A 15,174-nucleotide genomic window follows, 5' to 3' on the forward strand; every position below is an offset into this window, starting at 1 on the left:
TATCTCCACTCAAAAAGAAGCAGAGCAATTTCAAGGGGCAATGTAAAAGGAGGAATGGAAGGATGCCTCTATCGCTGACCCACCAATCTCCCTTGCTTTTTATCACTGAGGAAGCAAGAAAGCTCTTTCAGCAGTCTTTGCATCTGATACATGTTCTTAGAAAGGCTGAAGACCTGCAGGGGTGAGATTGGTTTTCAAAAGGATGAAAATATAACCTCTGCATAGAGAGATTTTGAAGGAATTCCCACCAGCTTATACTTCAAGAAGTGTAAAAAATGCTGAAATATAATCCAAGCTGCATTTTGAATGCATAAATATTTAAGGATATTATTATGTATATATTTGTATGAAGAGCAGCATAAGTTAAGGAGCTTTCCACAGGCTTTTTATTAAATATACAGGGAGGTACCCAAAGCATTGACTAATACTATCTGACAAGGTTAAACTTAATCTTCATGCCTGCTAGAATTGGAAAAATATGAAAGTATACTAAGTTGACATTCTGAGGCAAGAAGGCTTTAGAAAGCTTTCTGCATGTCTATCTCTAGTAGGCCACATTTTCCTACAACAAATGAAAACTTTAATGTTGCTAGCCATGTCTCATTCCTTTTTTCTGATAAGCTGTTCCTCAAATATGAATGTAGATTAATCCTCTTTTAATAAGCATTAATTCAGAACTGATAATCAGCGTACAAAAATTCCATCAAACCCTCGGTCTATCTTTGGATGTTTCAGGAGTTGCACATAAAATGTGTAGCACTCTATTTTATAATTCTCCATCTATTTTTCATTTGGTTTTGTTTACTCAGTATCATGAGATCTTTAATCCCAAGGAACACTAGTCACCAAGTAAGCTTTCCTACTCATAAGTGAAAATACATATTTACTTTCTTTGCATGACTGGTGGCCTAGACACTTGAAAACACCTGAATATTCAACTGAGTGGATGCTAGCACAACAATGAGTCTGAAGGCCCAGGAAAGATAAGCAAACAAATGAAATATCTCTTATTTTTTATAAATGGATTTCATGCCCTTGTTGTTTAAGTACTTATACCAAAATGTGAAAAGAGAATCGCAGCTTCCAAAACAAAACAAATTAATTATCTTCTGTCACTGTAATATAGGAATGAAACAATCTGTTATATGAGAGTGGTCAGATGCTGCTTTTGTGTCACTCACATTTTCTCATATTATGTAGGAAACCACAGTGCATGCTGATAGGCAGACAATCTGAGTAAAGGAGAACCATAAAAATACAAAAACCCCAGTGCAGCAGTACTTTACCTTCATACAATCTCACAACAGTAAGAACACTCTATCCTTTATATCACAGAAGAGATGACTGAAAAGGGACAACATTTCTGTTTAGTATCTCTGTGCCAGGTTTGGTTTTGCTGATAATAAATTATGGTCCTGAAAATGTATACTTCCTGTACAGCTGCAGAGGATGACACTACTACTTACAGTAGTGATCTAACAAACATAGCTGAGGATCATATGTTTTGTAATACTGATACTGATGCTAGTCAATGCCTGGTGAGCCATGATAGGGGAAAGGGAAGCGGAGAATGTTCAGAGCTGTGGCTCAGTAACTACTGGAGTAATTTCTACTGAAAATAAGTAAAAATATTTAGCTACAATTTTCAACGTCACTTTATTTGTGATCATGTGAGCAGTTGAGCAGTGCATATGAAAATGTTCACAAAGACAGAAAGCTTAATGAGTTTCACTCAATCAGTTATTTTCCTCTGCCACAAATCTTTACCAATTGTGTGACATTTGTTGTTTCTTCTTCTACAGAGTGCCATAATAGCATAGTCACATATCGAAATTACACCTCTTAAGCCCCTAATAACAGAATACAAATAACAGTCCCAGTGAATGGCCCATAATCTGAAAGTGACCAAAAAGAGTATTTTAAACAGGTACTTATGTAACCAGACAATATAGACTTTTAAAAACCTATGTTCACTGTATTATGCAAATACAACTGTAGAATAATAAAACAAAAACCTTTTACATCATAAATAACTGGGGAAAAAAGAGTTTGTTGGTTTGTGTCTGAAACAGAGTAAATATATGAAAGCTCCATTAATAGATTCAATTCTTTTTATTACACATTAATGTCTACACACTCTGCAACTTTCTGAAAGAAGAATTTAAGGCAGATGTTTGAACAAGTGTACACCTGCTAAAATCTCAGTATATTGGGATGAATAATCCTTTAGCAAAACTTTATTGACAGCTATCTCTGATGAGATTCTGAAAGCTACATACTACTGCCTAAGTGTTTCACTCTGAAAACAAACTGCTGATGCTTCATAACTTTGAAGAGAACAATATACAATTGTGTCATAAGCATAGGTATGTTTGTCTAAATGTTTTTACCAATGGTAAATTCAAATAGTAGAGAGCTAACAATGTCTCTTAGGGAAATCTGGGTACAAACATAAAAAACATGGACTATGTTCTTTGATGAGAACAATATTTGCTTGATTTTAATTTTTCTTAATAATGATATTTCTTTTGGATTTGACTACTGGATGACTTAGGTTCTCAGTGCCTCCAGAAATCATTATAGGCCAGGAAAACAGAACTATGTGCTATTCTAGTTCTATAAAGTGCATGTGTTATCAAAATTGCTTTTAAAAAAGCACATTTTTGGCAGTGCATCTGATGCATCCTAGTTACCCAGTACATCTGGATCAATTGCACTAAATCACGCACAGTCAGTGTGACTCCACCACAACCCTGTGTCCTGCCAATATATGCTACATAGACAAGGGAAAAATCTCCCCAGTTACAGACAGTTGCCATTAGCATAATCACTGGAACCAAAAGTAAAGCTGCATGGATTTCTTTTGTGGAAAAAAGTCCTATGTTGTATCACAAAGCAAAGGAAGTAAAACATTTAGCACTAGCTCAAACAAATGTGCCCGGAAGCCAGAGGAGGAATTCCTGAGCTCACTAAGTTTCTCCACAAAGATATTTCTCCCTCCCAACGTCACAGGTCCCTGGGGCAAACACCACCACCTTTGCTTATATGACTGAGTAGTTATCTGTTGTTTCCTGCCAAGCTAAACAGTCAAGCTTTAGCTGACGATAAGCAAGAGTGAGAAACTGGCTAGGTGAGCATGAGGATCAGTTCACCAGCGCACTAGGAAGACTGGCCTCTGTCACTTGGATGGCAGAGGAGACAGAACTAAAAACAGTTTTGGTAAGTGCAACTGAAGGGCCAAGTGATATGCAAAAAACTTTACAGACTTCTGCTCAAAAATGTTGAGAACTTTAACACTGAGCTGTAATTATTTTTTAGTTTGAATTTCAAGCTTAGGTATGAGCAGAAGCAAATTATTTGCATTAATTATTACTCTTCATTGCACACTCTGTTTCTCCTGCCTATCAAATATGTTGGCTAAGTTTGCAACCTGCTGTTCCAGCCGCACCTCATTTATTCTTCAGATATATTTAATCACACTTACACTAATGGTCCATCAAATGCTAAGTTTATTAAACATATGAAAACTAGGATATAAGCTCTGAATTGGGTAGGCAGAGAAAAAGTAAATGTTTCAGTTGCAAAAGCACTGTAAAGATAATGTGTGCATAGGTTAATCACTCGATTGCTTGAAGGTTTGAACAGCTCATGATAAGGCCAATGCACATGTAACAAAGTGGGGAAAAGTTCCATTTCTCCAGTTTCCTCTTCAAAAGCTTCAGAGATTTTTTTTCCAGCTCTAAAATAAAAATTCAGTTATATACAACTAATGCTTGCTTATATTCACTTAGTCCAAGAATTTTGTCCTGCAAATTACTTTCAAAACTGCATTATTTTGAAGAGCTAGATGAGTTAGAATTATGCAGAATTCTAATGATAGAGACATTAATGGTGGCAGATTTTATATTCCCCTGGAATCACTAGAATGAATGGTACATTCTTATCACAGATAGGCAGCAGAAGTATTTCTCCCTGTATTTGGTTTGAATTCTGCACATCTCACATGTTCATAAACACTTAGCTAATGTTTGCAATGATGTTTTGGTGACATAAGAGACAGACTAATGGACAGTACCTGCAGGGGTGAAGGTGAAGGACTGAACTGCAAAACAAGAAAGCAAACACATTGTGAGTTACACACCCTGACAGTAACCACTAGTTGCAGGGCATGGGTTTCCTCTGGAATTTACTCAGCTGCGGTTGAATATCATAAGCAGGGCATAATAGTTGAGCTTCAAGCACTAACCAGCCAACAGCCAATGAGAAAGGATGGTTGAAAAGGTAGGCAGTGAATTTTGACAGTTACATTTGCAGACTTTCTGTGTGAACATGCTGTTCTAAAAAGTGTAAATGTTAGAATGAGTCTTGAAGCATGGTCTGTTATGATCTTTCCTTGCTGAAAGCAGACACTATTGCATAATTCTGATGACAGAAATGACAGAGTGTCGCAGTGCAGCGTTCACATCACACGCAGATGCAGCAAACATCATGAGAAGGAATGAGTTGCAGGAGACACACTGTTTACAATGCTGGTTATCATTACACACAGCTATGCATTTTAAGGTGCAAAAGACTGCTCTCAACGCACTCTCCCAACATGTCAACTCACATACAGGGCTAATAATTCTGCTTTTTTTTCCCAAAAAGACTAGCATTAGCTTGCATCTAAAGTTTATGCATAGGACTGCTTCCTATGAGGAACAACAGTACAGATGTTTCTTAATAAGAAAACCCCTGGGATCTAGACTGATATTTCATACAAACACAAGTGTAGGTGTGTGTACTATATATTAGTTTCTTAATTAACACCACTCTCCCTCTCAGAGAGTAGGAGGTATTGTTATTAAAGGAAAGAAAAGTATAATCTATGAAGGACACAGGCAACATGGTGATGCAAGGTGAGATTCCAAGAAACAACAACAGAAACTACATCAATTCAAGACTCATTGACATGGTATCTCATCCCTCTGCCTCCACTGCCCATCTGACTTCTTCTTGAGCAGTGTTATTTCACTAAGCCAGTAGAAAACTAATCCAGCATGAAGCATTGAAAACCAACATAGAACAGTTTCCTTTTGATTTAGTGAGCCCAGTTAGGACACTGAGGAGTCTGATGATGGCTAGTGCCATAGTAAGGAGGCATAGGACTGTTAGGCTGTGAGCACATAATGAATATTGGGGTTTTGGCAAGTTTTTAGAGTTTTTCAGCCATGTAGGGGAATCTGTGTCCTTGGGTTCACATGTGATAACTTGCAAACAGGAGAGCACTAGAGTAAGTTTAGTGTGATAAATGTCAACATTGAATAAGCTGTAACCTCAATTGTGCAAATCTTGCTTGAAAAAGAAATGTTCCTTTTTTTCAAAGGTTAATAAACAGTACAAGAGAAGCTACCCCAATATTTGAAGAAGAACTTTTTTTGTGTTAGAATAGGTTTCAGAATGGCCCATTTTATGGTAATTCACCTGATTTCCTAAAAATCTGTAAGAATCCTGCAGCACAGAATAATATACACAAACCAAACAGACCGGGGGAGGAAAACAAATATTTTCATTTGGCAAATGTATCAATTTTCTGAAATGTAGGTTTCAAGTCCAAATCTCTAATTGGAGAAACAGTTTTGGTGCAAGAAGGATCACACTGTGAGGTCATTCCAAGGTGTTCTATGTCCAAGACAAACCGTTTTGTGTCTTCTACTATAGGTAAATTTTGACCATGCTTCTCTAATACATCACTCACTTCTTCTCCAACTATAGATATGGAGTCACTGATTTAGTATTCCATCTATTTCCCATGCACATGACTTCAAAGACCTGGAAATGCATGGGCATGGAAACAGAGAAGACCAAATACTCTTTTTAACTTTCCTTGTAAAGATTGATCCTAATACATATTTCAACATATAAATGCAGCAGGATCACTAACAGAGTGCCTTCTGAGTAAGGAGAAAGAGGTAAAGTTAATCCTCTTTGTACTTTTTTTTTTTATGCTAGATGTGCTGGAGATGTAAAAATAAAGAACATCTTATGGTAATGATGAAATGTGGTACCAAGCAATGCATTTAAAGCTTCTCATACACCAGCATTTTCATAGCATACACTTAAACATACAAAATTCACCCAGGCCACCTTTGCTGTAAGTTCAACATGTTTGAGAAGTAGGCTTAACAGCACCTGTTCTCTTCATCTTAGAATCTGATCAGATGGTAATAAATAGCTACTGTTCTTACCAGCATAATTGCTGAGCCCCTTCCTCTTCTTTCTGCGCCAGTATAGCCAGATGCTGAAACCCATCAGAATTACCCAACATGCTCCACCGATGCCAGCTATGAAGGCAGGCTGTTTAACAACATCAGTGATTTGCTCAGTTATGCTGTTGTTGTTTTCAGTGATGACAACTTCATTACGACCTCCTGCACAAAAGGAATTCAACAGAATACTGTTAATTTGGAGTCTATGGTACAAATAGGAACCAAGTGCTGCAAATGAAAATTAAACAACAGCAGTAATGCAAATCAAAAGAATTGCACGCAGTAGGAGAGCTCTGAGGAATAACAGTGCACACCTGAAACCCAGTGTGTCTAGGAAGTGAAATCCATAATCCATTGCAATTTTGCAAATATTTACTTGACAAGATAGCTCTGTATCACTCTCCCAAGTAGTCTAATGGATGACAGTCCAGAGCCCTTTTTTTTTTTCCTTCACAAGATACATGCTTGTTGGTTTGTTTTTATGTAGTTATAGACAGAAATGATGGCAAAATGGATCACAGGAAATCAAGGAAAAAAGCAAACAAGTAAAACAATCAAAAAATAGCTTTATCCACTTATAAAATACTCCACAACATCAAAAGGTAGTTTTTTCTCTCATTGTCAACAAGACAAAAATTCTTAGCTAACTTCTTTGCTTTTGCTGTGTCCTAGGCTGTCCAAATTTAAAAGAAAAACTAAAATGTATGCAATTTCAGCTGGGGCAAAGATGCATTTTCCAGCAATTATTTCATGAGGAAAACAATTTATATAAGTCCTAATTGTACCAGTTTTGACACAAAGCAAAAAAAAACCCAGTTAACTGTAACTTCTAAACAATCAGAGCAACAGGTGCTATTTTTTCTCACCTAGATTAGGCACAAAAAAATTCTTAACATGACCCTGTAAGAAATAATTATGATGTAGCATATGAATTAAAGTGACATGCATCACAATATCACTATATAGGATCTTAAATCCTGTATATTGCATTAGAAAACTGTACATTTGTAGATGGTCCCACTGTTCTTTTTCACTCTTTGTCTCTACAAAGAAAACTTGATGTCTGCCTTGAAGACAAATGCTTACAAAAATTGTGAATGGAAATTCACAAAATGCTAAAGCATGCTGGTCCAGGGCCAGCACTTTTTTACTTCAAACTTTCCTTTGTCAAAAATGGTTAATTTCAAAATTAGGAATTGTGGAACATCTTTTTCTGGGGCTAAAAAAAACCCAACCAAACCAAACCAAACCCCTCAATATTGATTATATGTACATATACATGCACTTGATATGTCCAGGTTTGAAATTGGTGAAAGAAATATCCTTAAATGTTGGTAAAAGCATTTACATAGCTCTGTCCTTGAAATGCTTATGCAATATTATCAGATGCCTGTGTGCATGCTGAAAAGCTGCAAGAGTAGTTCCTCTGGTGAGACAAAGCAGATGGAGATGCTATGATTCTCAGCTGTGAGAGTCTATCACGCATACAGAACTGTAGCAGGATATGGCAATAAACCACAGAAATGGTCAGTTAAAAGAAAATTATTAATAGTAATGTAGCATTATGCCTTTCTGTGAAAAGATACAGATGACTTTACTATAATTCATCAATGGTTACATTTATTGATCACTTCTTTCAAAAATACAGCCCCTGTGTCAGCAAACTGGCTTCAGCCTAAAACAGACAAATAAGGTCGTTGGCTAAAGCAGACGTGAGAAGTCTGACACTTCCAATTTTGTTTCCAGGGACACCTCTTTACAGAAGACCCAGAGTTTACATCAGTCAAGTTGTGAGTGAGGACACCTTGACAATGGTCACCAGGGCTGAGTGTGCCTTCCTTTGTCCTGCCTGATCCCTGCCACAGGGACTTGCTCTGTCCCAGAACTGCCTCAACTGAGACACAGCTTCAGGCCCTAAGTTGGGTTATAAGGAAATGAGAAGCCTTGCATTACATTGCTATCACACTGATAATGATCCCAGCGATTTTATTAAGCTTTCTCTCTTTCAGCACCGCATCAATATTTAGTAATAGTAATTGTCTGCTTTTGCAAACAGACTGTTCAAACTGTGCTAGAGCTTGGCTTCCTTTCAGTAATTCTGTGCAAGAAACAAAACAAGCTTCCAGCAAACAAAGTAGGTCCCACAGACGGATGCTGACAGACTATGCCTGCTAATGTATAAAAAGACAGTACACCAGTACTACTATCATGTACCAGTCTATACTGGCCATGCTGGTAAGCTTTACTAAAGTTAGGGGCTGGTAGCTACCGCTGTCCTTTCCAGTAATTTAATACTTTTTCTTGATGTGTCCAAAAGTTCAGTGGTATGCAGTCCTGATGCAGAAGAAAAGCCAGTGAGCACCTGTGACAAGGAAAAGAAGGGAGGGAGTTGTGGCTCTTTTATCAGCCAACAGAACTAATCCAACAGGTGCACCCCAGCACTGAAAGAGGAAGTGCTGAGAGTAAAACAGTGCTGAGAGTAAAACAGTGCTGAGAGTAAAACTAATAGAAAGTGGCACTATACAGCATGACATTCCAGGCACACAATTGATTTTTTAGTATAAATCAGCATGGGAGTTGATGTTGCTCTAATTGCCATTAACTTTCAGTTAATTTCTGTGCCCTTTGGAGCAGAAGTAAAAGCAGCAGGATGGCAAGGAAACAGGTAATGCGGGCGCTGCTTTGGAGGCAGTTGTGCTTCCATGGAGAAAAGCATGCAGGGAATCACTTCAGAAACATCGGCTTTGGGAGCAGACACTCTTGTACTCAAGAAAATAACTTCCTGATAAAGCCTCCAAAAAGTCTGAAGACCTCATTTTCTTCTTAAAGGTCAGAAAGCAGTCTTTTGAGAATGGAAGATGTGAGAGCAAATTGCAGGCAAGCTTTCAGTGGACTTCATGCCCTCCCTCTCCTTCCAGGGAGAGGTGCAATCTGTCTCCGAATTACCTTCTGAAGCTTGCAGTCTCTGTTCTTACCCTTCAGCATCTAGCAATTACAACTGTAAAAGTAATCATTCATTCAAATGTCAAAACAACACATGCTTTGTGAATTCAATGACTAAAAAGTAAATAGATACAGGCTGATGTTAACCCACTGATGTTTCATAGAATTAATATAATCATTGGAGTTTGGGGAAACAAACAGCATTAGTTCTGTGTTTCTTTGTATAATATTTAAGCAGAAGTAATTGATGTGTCATCCAAGGTACCAGTGTACTATTTCTTATAGTGCAGGTGTTTCTGTAACAATGCTGTCAGTTCAACTAATCAGAATACAGACAAGGGAAGTGTGTGACCTGTAATGCTCCATTGTTCCTGAAGAGAAAAACATAATGAAATATAATGTCTTCCTCCCATTGGAGAGTAACGAAGAACAAAACTAATTTGTTGGACCAAAAATTAATTAGACACATCAGCTTCGATTGTACCTATTACTGTGAAAGTTTGCAGCTGTTCCTCATATTATTATGCCTATGATGGAATGTAAGAGTGAACAGGCCAGCTGATGAGCAGAAATAATAGCTATAACATTAACCAACATTGCCGTTATCCCCAACTTTATTGCTGTTTTCCTCTCTGAGGCTTTTTAGCATATCAATATTGCGTGACCAAACATGCCCCTTTACTGCTCATGCAAAGGTCTCTTAAATGTAAAAGATGCCACCAGACAAACGTGTTGAAGCAGATATGCTGGAATCATTTAAGCACCCAATAAATGTCACTCTAAGTTTAATGAAGCAAAATTAAGTCTCTAAATGCCAATTTGCATTTCCCTTTCTTTTGTACTTTATTTGTACCCTAACATCCTTTTCTTCCTTCCTGAACCAGTACAGATCTCTCCATAGTTAAATCTTGACTCTAGTAATGTTTTGTAAGGAAAAGTCAGGGTGTCTGTACCTAGATGCAGTGATGAGCATTCTGGGAATTATCCAGCAAAGCACTTGGATGCAAGTTTAAGTCGCAACCCTTTCAGTGACACAAGGCTTCAAATGAAACACATGTAAAGGTATTGCTAGGACCAATCCTGTGAATTTGGTGTCTAGGTAGAAGGACTCCCTAGTGAAATGAGAAAAGTAAGTCCTGCTCAAAGCAAATGCAGTGAAAGACTAGTCTCACGAAGTCAGTTACTTACAAAGAGGTCCAAAATTCAGGCCGATTGGATGACAGGTTTGTGGTATTGTAAAAAATCAAGTTCTTGTTTTCAGTTCTAAGCCTCCCCCCCAGCCTTGTAATTTCTGTGGCTGCCTTTTTCTAAAAGCAGTGCTCCTTTCACTTCCATTCTTACATTTCTTTCTCCATGATAATATATTGTAAAGCCGATGTATCCCAGTTTCTGTTTTGATGAACAGGGAACCCGAATATAATCAACTATTTAAGCAATGCTTAGGGAATGGCATTTTCTAAAGGTCCACACATAACAGAATAGCACATGGTTGGGACATTGTGTTGACAATATTATCCAGAAAGAAAATACTTAGTAATAACAAGAGACCCACAAGCAAACAAAAGCCCATTTCAGTAATAACTACCTTATTCAGATAAAAGCAAAAAATTCTTGTATTACACACACAAAAGGGGTGCTGCTCTGTACAACTGAATTCAGTTTTGCTGAATATAGCCACTTCTCATATTCTGACCCTTCCTATATTGCTCTTGCCTTTATACTTGAGAAAAAATTCAGAAGAAACAGAATCTGTGCTTCCCCCAGGTCAGGAAATTAATTCAGCATGGAAACCACTACCAAGAAACAGGCATTTCAAAGGCAAAGATGAGAGCGCTACTTTTTGCTCTCTATTTGGACTAGAGGCCACTTACTCATTGACAGAGGAAGCCTGTCTGCTTGAGATACCTGAGAAACACTGACTTCAAATTTTCAGAAAACAACTAAAGAGAGCCTCAGGCATCAATGATACAAGGAAGGTAATATGATAGTCATCTGAACAGGAGGAAAAGGGAGCTTGAGCTGTTAGCTCCATAAATCTGTCAACATACAGAAGTGGTAAATCCATTAAAAAATGTATTAAATCAGTTTCACTATGAAATCTGCATTTTCTCATATATCCTGGGAATGTATTTCCCTCCAGTGGTTGCAAGAACTCTGCATAAAGGGAAGACACAAGGTCAGCAGGAAGCAGGATGTTAAAAGCTAACTATCTCAATTCAAATGTCCTCTTTTGATCCATGGATTTTTACGCTTCCAAAAGTGATTTATGAAAGTGATTTATGAGACAGGCAAAACAAAACAACAAAACAACCAGTCACTTACCAATTATTATGGGCTGTGGCTCACTTTTTACTCCCACACCTGCACTGGTGCTTGCAGCAACTTCCACACGGTACTGAATACCTGGATATAGGCCACCTATTACTACAGACCGAATGGCTGCATCTACTGTTTTGTTGACATGGAATCGAGTCTCATTACCTAGGCACCAGATCTGGGACAAAAGTTGATGTGTTAAAAAATGCACAATTCTTCATATTCATAAGCCATCATGTATAGATAAGACATACCAAGGTATTACATGACAATCTAAGACATTAGACTTCTTAACAATGTTACTGTCCAGGAGTAGTATCTGGAATTGGGATGATTTGGCTCAGCAAACTATCCCAGATTAGCACAGGACCAAGACAGCTGCAAAGAATACTTGCAAATACCACTCCAGGCTGTGGCTCTCCATGGTGTGCAAATTCTGTGATTACACATCATGGAGGCATAGATCAGAATCATCCAAGTGATAAAGAGCTGTTATACACTAATTGAAACCTTGTTCAGGAATAGGATTTCCACCAAACCTTTCCTTAAAAAATACTTTTCAGTCTTACTTTCCTATTGAATAGCAAAAGGACAACATAATACAAGCACAAGTCAAAACACTTCTGAAAGTATTATAGAATAAATAAGTTTCAAAATGCTTTCAATTTCTTTCCACTGCACAACATGGCTACATGAACTTTCTGAAATGGAAGAATTATAATTTCACTTTTTACTGCTGCTTTTATGATTACTTACATTGTTCAGGAATCCAGATATCAGTTCCTCACTCAATTACTCTCTAATTAAACAGAAGCAGCACTCTATATTCTCAATTGGAATTGTGTGATGAGAACAGTCTATGATTTCAGACTTCTTTCTCTCCCTTGCTTTTTTGCATAAGCTTTTCTGGAGAAGTTTCAAAACTAAGACCTTTCAGGGATCCTTCTTCAGTTAATGTTATCTGCATATACCACTTCTGTATTATTAAAGAAAGCGTTTACCACCACTCAAGAAAATCAATGGATAAAGATATCTGATGCACAATACATAATTCTAAGAGCAGAAGCCACTATCAGCAACCAACCGACGAGTCTAAACAATAGTAAAGATCTCTTCACCCTCACTTTTAACCCCTCTCAGTGTTTTCTCACACCTTATACTTTTCTGTGAAACACTGAGTAAGATTTGAAGATCAAATGAAACTGGTGTTCTCCTGAGCTCAAGTAGATCCTATTGGCAGGCCAGAATGTTTTAGGGTAAGAAACTACTGCATTAGTTCCTTTCACTGCTTGCATGCCCTAGTTTCATGTGCCATCAGCTACAAGATGCCCTTAATTAAAGGCACTTAATTGATAAATTAATTCACAGGTACTCTGATGCTTGAAGTGGAATCAACATAAGGAATACATACAGAAATCAACAAATGAAACATTTGTTTCAGAAACCTTAGCAATCCCTTTCCACCCAAGGATGTATCAAATTCTGCATTACATTAATTGTAGCTAGCTCACTAGTCAGCCAGCCACAAATGTACCATGGAATGGATGGAAAGGTGATGACTCCAGCTGGTTTTGTAAACAGCCTTAAATTCTAAGCACTCACCTGTAACATAGTGTTTACTAACCATGAGCCTGCTTTGTTTCATGTCTACATGTTTTGTGGTTTAGGAGCATGCTTTCCTTATTTGCCTATAAGTCCTTGGAGTCTAATATCGACTAATTAAGCCAAAAGATACTTTTTAATTGATATGAAAAATCAATCAATAAAATACTGGGATTAATAAATCTTGATATTGAATAAAATAAATGCAAAGCTAAACATAAATATTGTAAGCATTTACTGCATGCCTCTGACCAAACTGGAAGAGGCTGAACAATTCCTTAAGTCAAGTAATTTTTTCCTTCCTGATGCAGTACTCCCCCAAGGCACAGCAAGGGAATAAAAACAAAACATATTTTTGTGTGAAATGGACTGCATCCAGTACTTACAGCCTTTGAGGGACTGTCAAAGCTGCTATCATTTGTTTCAATTAAAAATTTCACACTAGGTATATAAACCAGACACAGAAAAGTTATTTAACAAACAGCATGTTCCTTGGTCACAAGCCTGTGACAATACTGAAGCTTACCCAATCATTTTCTCTGTAATCCTTCACCCAAAAAGTGACTTTACTGGGGAATAACAGACTGTAACAAAATCTAAGATACTGCATAAGGAGTAGATACCTTGAGCCATCCAAGAAACAAAGAAGGACAAAATACAAGCAGGTGACTCTCATATAAGAAACTCTGGATAGAGTAGTGGTGTTCAATCTGTTCCTTGCAGCCAGTAAGCTAGTATTTTAAGTTGTGAATCTTGACAGTTAGTCCTGTATTATTCCAGAGCCATAGTCCTTGACTTTGACCTTGAAGTGTTAGGGTTAGCACTTTGGCAGGGGAAAGAAGAGGTATATTTTCTGTCAGCTTCTCTCCCCAGCTGAAGGCACTCTAAACCTGAGACTTCACTACCAATCTTGAGAATGCAGGAGCCCTTAAAAAAAAATGCATCCTTCTCATTCAACAGCAGGGAAAAGCAAGAAAGGGAAGCATTGCAAATTAGGTGGAAATTACAGCTCTCTTTGAGATCTAGTTCATGAAATATTTTTGCCTTTACTATAGCAGTAGCACTAGTCAAAAAAAAAAAAATATCCATAAGCAGTCAGTCCTCTTCCTCCACATAATTATATGGGCAGCTGTAAATGCTGTCAGTGTCTAAATTCATAAACAGTGGTATTGTTCTGTAATTCAAACAGTCTGTTTCCTCAAATACACAACCCTCCTATTAGACATCATTTCTACCTTATATTCCTGAATGACTCCATTTTGGTGATCCGGAGGGGGAGGATCCCAGGAGATGCTGATGCTTGTACTGTTGTGGTTTCCAACTGTCAGGACAGTAACAGATTGAGGAGGGGCACTTGGAGCTATACCAAGGAGAGGGAACAAATAGAAGCAAGATATTAATCCATTTGCTAGAGCACTAATTTTGCTGAAACAGTGTATGAGCAAGCAGACAAAGTTCACACTCTCTGCAGGCCTAGGTAGGTACACTTTGTTAGGTCCTGACAATTTTGAGAAATACCTTTCTGAAGAGAAGCATAGTGCAGGATGACAACGTGGAATTGATGACAACGGAGAATCAGTAGAAGTAACACCACATTTGTTTATATTTAGTATCTCTTCAGTTTGCACTGGAAGTGCATCATGTGAGGCTGCTTCACCTGGCCTGAAAATTATTTTGACTCTTCTTTCCCTACATGGTCTAATAATAATAATAATAATAATGTAAGCAGCAGGCATTTAAGGATTTTGTTTGTTTGTTTCCTTTTTATTCTCCGGGAAAACATTAACTTAAAAGGTTTAAACATAAAACCTTGTAACTCCTAGGTGGAAGAGTTTAAGCATTTAGGGCTTTACATCAGATGTTAGTGAACAGGGGAGGACCTAACTTAGGTCAGCTATGTATTTATATCCTCTTCTCTTGGCAAATTGCTTTCTCTTCAGAGTCCTGTTCAGCTGAGCTGCTTGCAACTGTTTGGCTGGTCATTGTGCTTCAAGGCCATCTCGACACACAGCTGCTTGCCAGCCTTGCTACGCTGGCTAGAAGTGTGGAGGAAAAAAAAGAAATA

At 37.7% G+C, this 15,174-nt stretch overlaps 1 protein-coding gene across 1 annotated transcript in view; it reads right to left on the minus strand.

The window, feature by feature from the left end:
• The window catches only part of ROBO2 (roundabout guidance receptor 2), a 450,032-nt gene that overhangs the window by 53,025 nt on the left and 381,833 nt on the right, over positions 1 to 15,174 (minus strand). Inside the window, exons 16-18 of the mRNA XM_068144426.1 lie at positions 14,345 to 14,469; positions 11,514 to 11,685; positions 6,228 to 6,410 (exon numbers count right to left, since the gene is read on the minus strand). Coding sequence (XP_068000527.1) covers positions 6,228 to 6,410; positions 11,514 to 11,685; positions 14,345 to 14,469 — 480 coding nt within the window. The remainder of the gene's footprint in view (positions 1 to 6,227; positions 6,411 to 11,513; positions 11,686 to 14,344; positions 14,470 to 15,174) is intronic.

Source organism: Melanerpes formicivorus, unplaced genomic scaffold, assembly GCF_026170545.1.
Source record: "Melanerpes formicivorus ecotype bairdi unplaced genomic scaffold, bMelFor1.0.p_v2 SCAF_11, whole genome shotgun sequence".
Classification (NCBI taxonomy): Eukaryota; Metazoa; Chordata; class Aves; order Piciformes; family Picidae; genus Melanerpes; species Melanerpes formicivorus.